At 35.3% G+C, this 6,949-nt stretch overlaps 1 protein-coding gene across 1 annotated transcript; it reads left to right on the forward strand.

Annotated features, from left to right (window-relative positions):
* The first annotated feature begins 4,444 nt into the window (after nt 1-4,444).
* LOC110787864 (F-box/LRR-repeat protein At3g26922-like) lies at nt 4,445-6,169 on the forward strand. The gene has a single exon (XM_021992502.2). It carries the CDS (start codon nt 4,561-4,563, stop codon nt 5,977-5,979), a length of 1,419 nt encoding a protein of 472 aa, XP_021848194.2. The 5' UTR covers nt 4,445-4,560; the 3' UTR covers nt 5,980-6,169.
* Nucleotides 6,170-6,949: the final 780 nt, after the last annotated feature.

Below are 6,949 nucleotides of genomic sequence, written 5' to 3' on the forward strand. Positions count from 1 at the left end.
AAATTCAATTCTTACATCAATTGTTACCCTTTCTAATTTTTTTTGTTTACCTATATACTAAACAGCAAAACACAGATGTGTGTTATAATACCTAAACAACTTTTCACCTTTTGGAAACCGAGAGTGAAAATAGAACGATAAGCTTAAGGTAACTGAAATTGGATATATAAATTACAAAAATTTGTATCTTTAATGACAACTTAATTACGACGGGTCAAAAATCTCGTCGCAAAAGGCTTTTGCGACGGGGTTAACAACCCAACAAAGACAGGAACAACCGTTGCAAATGTCTTTTACGACAGATTGACGACGGGATTTTCCATGAACGACGGCCCCCTTTTATGACGGGTTCGCGACAAGAAATCCCGTTATTAATCAACGATTATTGGCCTTTAGTGACGGGATTTCCCGTCTTTAATGAAACAATTTCTTGTAGTGAATATAGATGGCAGACATGATCTACATTGAGAGATTTTAATTTGTTATGCTATCAAAAAATTCAAACCTTACTCCATTTTCCACTGTCTAATCTTTTTTCGTTAGTTACATCACTACAAGAATTTGTATCTTTAATGACAACTAACAACAACGGGTCAAAAATCCCGTCGCAAAAGCCTTTTGCGACGGGGATAACAACCAAACAAAGACAGAAACAACCGTCGTAAATGTCTTTTACGACGGATTAACGACGGGATTTTCCATTAACGACGACTCCCTTTTATGACGGGTTCACGACATGAAATCCTATCGTTTATCAACGATTATTGACCTTTCGTGACGGATTTCTCGTCGTTAATGGTATAATTTCTTGTAGTGCATATTTACTACGCAAATCCGCCACCGCCAGCATTAACGGTAAATGTGGACGGTGGGAGGCACGTAGCCCCTTCTTTTGAACAATTCATTTAATCTCGTTAATAAGTTTGTTCAAGTTCGAAGTAACTCGTTTTAAGCTCTTAAAACTCGTTAAAAGTATCTGACATTTTCAAACTACTTTACTGTTTTCGTATAACTTTTAAATGAAATCAGAGTGTATACAATTCGTCATGGAAAGACCAAAGAAAACTTGAATTAAATTAGATGAATGTATAGAACTTGAATTTATGAAAATTATCACCTTAAGAAAATATTTCGTATACGAGTAGAAAGTATCACGTGATATTTAATTTTGTTTTTAAACTTTTTGGAATATATGTGGATTTTGAGACATACTCCGTATCGAGTAACTAAAATAAGGAATATGATCCGATAATTTTTGGTTAGATAAAAGGAAAGGTCTCAATGTTAGGACCCGAAGGGCAGGGGTCAGGGAGATCTCCTTTTCAAGAGTAATCCTAGTAAAGACTCGTCTTGAGATTGAAAATTGTAACCTTTTCACTTGCCCAAACTTAACTTGATGTGATATTATGGACTATGGGTTTGGCCATAAGCCCGGCCCGAGTCCAAGTAGAGCATATTATGGCTCTGTTCGGCAAAATTAGCGGTAGTGGATAACGGTTGAGTAACGGATAACGGTTATAGTATCGTGTAGGTGTAAATAGTAGCGGTAACGGTTAGCTGTCAAAGTAGTGAGTAACTAATATGAGTGTTTGGTAAAAGCAGCGGTTGATATTGCAAAATAAAAAAAAAACTAAAATATTGTTTAAAACTTTACTATAAATTTGTCAAACACTATCCGCTGCCTTAAAAGCTACTAATTTTTACGTTTGAAAAAAGTTATCCAACAAACTACCTTGTCAAACAACAAGGGTATATCAATTTATGAAAATCTATACCTCTATACCTAGTATTTAAAAAGGATAACCATACATGATTAGATGACACGTGTCACCTCCTTCTTTCATCTATGGATTTTTTTTTTGTTAGAAAACACGTGTAACCTCTTTCTTTCATCCATGGATTTTTTATTTTTTTTATTTTTTTTTTCAAATTTTCATGTTGTTGTTTGTTATACGAAACATTTCACAACTTCAACACATCTTCCACTTCATCTTCCTCATCCAACATCAATTCACCATTGAATTCATATTCAACCATATAATTTATATATTTTTTCAACTTAGAAATTTGATCACCCATTCATAAATCATATACTCCAACTCAAATCACAAGCCCGCAAAAAAAATTAACACTTTAAAAAACGGGTTAACAAACACTATATAATTGCTCGTTCTTTGAACGAGCTACAAAGGTAGTTATAATCTTAAAAACTATTTCGTATACTAGTAGAAAGTACCACGTGGTGTGATTTTTTTTTTTTTTTTTGATGCAAGCTGGGTTCAATAAATAAAAGAGAGAGTTAAAAAGTTATAGAAATTCATGGAGGTCTATCCTCCATTAACACATCCGGAAAAGCCTCGGGGGCTTGTTCATAAACTACTAAATCATGATTAGCTATAACATCAGTTCTACAAACTCTTGCTAATCTATCTGCCACTTTGTTAGACGTCCTAGGTTCGAACTCCAACTTGATGTCAGATTGTCAATCATCTGCATATAAAGATCCCTGCATTCAGGGGCGGATCTTTGTTATGGCTGGGGTGGGCCTGGCCCCCCGGCCAAAAATTTTTGTAGTGTATTTTTAGTTACGGCCCAACTAAAATTTGTGTATAGTTGTATAATTACATAGTATATTGCTTAACTTTTTCTACCGGCCCCCTTACAAAACCGTTCAAGGTTCGCCACTGCCTCCCTCGGCCCCCCTCGGAATTCTATGTTGATGATAGGAGGTATTTATGCTACCCACATACCGGATCTTGTTCGAGGGATTCCGAATGCTACGACTTCCCTTAACTTAGGGAATAATGTTGCTATATTCGATAACCTCAATCGTATGGATGCAAATGTATGGTCACTCTTTCGTAATCTGACCCGTCTTCTATTGAGTTTCGAGGATCCTACTACATGTACACCTAGTGTACAAGACATCTAGTACACCATGTTTTTCTATTGGTTGAAATGACATTTTTTTTAATCTTTCATTCTCATTTTATAGTGGGTTTGATGATGTGTCAACAAATTAATGGTGGTGTACATGAGAATCTTGTACACTAGGTGTAAACTCGGAACATGTGAATTGGGGTGCCAAAATACCTTTGTGTTTGTTATGTAAGCTCAAGAAGATGGACTTAATGGGAATTAAAGGTGATGAGAATGATGTCAGTTCAATTCAATTCATCCTAGCTAATGCAAACGTTTTGAAGCTGCTATATATTTCTTGTGTTGATAACTCTGGTAAAGGTGGGATACGTCAATTGCGGAAGGAATACAAGTTCTGCAGGCAATTGTTCTCCCTTTCAAAGAGCTCTTTTAGTTGCAAAATTGTGTTTAGGGGTAATTATATTCATTCATCGAGTGATGGGTCCCAAAATGCATTAGGTACTTGTCAAGTTGATTGGATAAGCTCCAACATTGCAGGAGAGGATTCAGAGGAAGACTAATCGACAGATGACTCATGAGTTCTTGACTGTCATGGTAATTTGATTTTATGCAAGAACGTTTATGCATTTGTTTTTGCTTAGACTTTATAGTGGTTGTTTTATTGCAATTTCTGTTAGTAGAATGTTTATTGAATACACTTTTGATGGTGTTTTGTAGTAATATCTGTTATATATGATTGTGGAAATACATTTCTAAGTGTCTTACTTTCAAAAGAATTGAATATAAACTACATAGTATTAACTTTTATGAATGTTGCTTGTATTATTTGTGCTATCCTTGGCTTGACATTTACTTTGAATACTGCTTCTTGTTGCTTTAATCATGCCCTATTTTGGAGATATTTGTCTTGAGAATTTGAGATTTTAGTAAAGATTTTTATGACTTTTTGTTATGTATAGAAGTATCTGAGTGCCCCAAATGTTCGTTAAATCACTACAAGAAAATTGTACCATTAACGACGGAAATCCCGTCGTTAAAGGTCAATAATCGTTGATTAATGACGAGATTTCCTGTCGTGAACCCGTTATACAAGGGGGTCGTCGTTAATGTAAGATCCCGTCGTTAACTCGTCGTAAAAGACATTTGCGACGGTTGTTCCCGTCTTTATTTGTTTGTTAGCCCCGTCGCATAAGGCTTTTACGACGGGATTTTTTGACCCGTCGTAATTAGGTCATTAAAGATATAAATTCTTGTAGTGAATGCTGAATTGAATTTCCGTGTTTGTACCTCACATGACCGAGCAATCATTGGAAAATTAGGAGACCTATATATATGATAAGGAATAGATTAGTCTAACCACTGCTATATATCTTAGTCAACTACTCAACTATTTATGTAATAAAACCATCTGAACCATTATGTCAAAGTTTCAAGTAGACCAAGTCTAATTATTCTCTATTTCCCTCTTGAATTAGTGACTAACCTCACAGAAATAAAGATAGGAAAAGTCCATTATTTTCTAATGTATATTAGTCTAACCACTCCTATATTATCTTAGACAACTAGTTATGCATTATAACCATCTGAAGAATTCTGTCAGAGTTTCAAGTAGACCAAGTCCCATTCTTCTCTATTAATTCCTTCCTGAATTAATTAGTGCCTAACCTCACAGAAATAAACATGGATGAGGACAACTCCATGAACATCAATTGCAGAATCAACAACAATGGCTATGAAAAAGACAGATTAAGCTCCCTCCCAAACTCCCTTTTGATTGAAATTCTGTCTCTTCTTCCTCTCAATTCTGCTGCTGCTACCTCTGTATTGTCCCGGCGGTGGGTCCCACTTTGGACCCAACTTCCTCAACTTAGTATAGAAGATGGCTACACCCAAGAAAACTTCCAAAAATTCATCACCACCACCAACCACATCCTCCAACAGTTTACAACCCCACATATCCAGTCCTTCAATCTTCGTTTCTATCACCAGAATTTGGAGCTTGACCAATTCCATGTTTGCTCTGCGTCTTTGAATTCATGGATCCCTCTAATTTGCTCTCGAAATCCAGCAAATTTCGAGGTAAGCTTTGACTTTTCGCGGTTTTGTAGGCAATTCATTCCTCTACCAACTTGTATTTTTAAAACCAATTCACTCGTAAACCTCAAATTGAGTGGATTCTTTTACTGCTGCTTGCCTGAAACTGGTGTTGTTAATCTTCCTAATTTGAAAAAGCTTAGTCTAAATGGCCTTGATTTCGACCCTCAAGTATTGAGAACATTGTTTAAGTCTTGCCCACTATTGGAGACTCTGTTCTTGAAATTAAGGTTGATGGAAGATGAGTTAATAGATATATCAACTCCTAATCTGAAATCTTTGACAATTTTAATGCGTGGATCATCGTATCGGAGCACATTTTTGATTGATGCTCCCTTGTTGGAAGAAATTGAGGTTCAAGATTGTCTTGCATTATATCACTTTGTCAAGATTCCATGTAATTTGCAAAAGTCATCGATTGGGTGTTGGTCTTCTAAGTCAGAGGATTCCATTTTCACAAAAGAAAGTGACTATATGAGCAATACAACAAATCTTCTAAAAGGGATTTCGAATGTTAATTGTATTCAATTAGTGAATAATGTTGCAATTTTCAATACCTTTAATCAAATGGATGCAAATGTCTGGTCACTCTTTCATAATCTGATCCATCTTCGACTGGGTTTATCCGAAGAACATGTGAATTGGGGTGCCAGAATTCCTTCATGTTTGTTATCCAAACTCAAGAAGATAGACTTATTGGTGATGAAAGGGGATGATAATGATGTAAATTCGATTAAGTATATTCTAAGTAATGCAGATGTTTTGGAGAAGCTTTACATTTCTCGTTTTGCTAGCTCAGGCAAACACGGGAAGAGTCAATTATGGAAGGAGTATAAGTTTTGTGGTAATTTGTTCTTATTTACAAGAAGCTCTTTAATTTGCAAGATTGAGTTTGATGGTGCTTATATTCATGCATCAAGTTGTGGGTCCCAAAATGTATCAGGGAACTCTGAAATTGATTGGTTGAGATCTCAAATGTGGCCTGCTTCTGAAGAGGATGACTAATAGACTATCATCATGGTAATTTCAATATAGCAAGAAATACTGACTAGTGACTAACTTTCTATGTATGCATCTGTTTGCTAATCCTGAATTTCCCATTAGTTTCTGTATTTATTCTCTTAATCACCAAGAGGTTGTTAAGACTTCGTAATATATGACCGAATTTCAAGATCGAAAATGATAAAGGTCGCAACATGAGATCTTTAAGCCGTGTCACAATCATGACATGGCATGCTTATGTGTCATGATTTAAATTGGAAACTAAAATATTTAACTTATATAATCTATTATACATGTTTCAAAAAAAAAAAAAGTAGGGAAATATTAATATTCTAATTTGTTTCCTTTTTTTTATCTCGAATATCTTATTTACATATTTTCATAGTAAAAATATTGAATTGATAGTAAAAATAATTTGATGACGCATACCCTACGTGGCGCCTATGTGTACCAATTAAATTCCTACACGTAAGATTGCGACAACTAAATGTTGTCGCAACTTGCGACCTTTATCATCACCCTTTGAAGATATGTCGAGCAGTGCTAGTAATCTCTCCCACGAGTCTCTGCTCGTTAATTTTAGGGATGCACACCGTTCTAAAATCGGACTGGAACCGGAATAGAGAAATTTTGTGGATTGAATACCGGACAGAAAAAATTCCGGTCTCGACCGATCCAGTAAACTATCGGTCCGGTCCGCGTCGGGTATAGAACGGATTGGATCAAAATTATTGAATATGGAACGATATAATTTTTGAGATTATTCATTTCCAACCAAAATATAGTTAGGAAATCTTTTAAACTTTAATTAAACATGTTTAAGGGAGTATATATGGTTACAGAAGACCAAGACTAGGAAAATAAAAGAAATTAACACATGATTTTAGGACTATCGAACAAATTAATGATTTATTAAATATAAATGGGGGACTTAAAACCCGGAAAGAAAAATTTTAAGGTCTAATTTCGTCCA

Source organism: Spinacia oleracea, chromosome 6, assembly GCF_020520425.1.
Source record: "Spinacia oleracea cultivar Varoflay chromosome 6, BTI_SOV_V1, whole genome shotgun sequence".
In the NCBI taxonomy this organism is placed as follows: domain Eukaryota; kingdom Viridiplantae; phylum Streptophyta; class Magnoliopsida; order Caryophyllales; family Amaranthaceae; genus Spinacia; species Spinacia oleracea.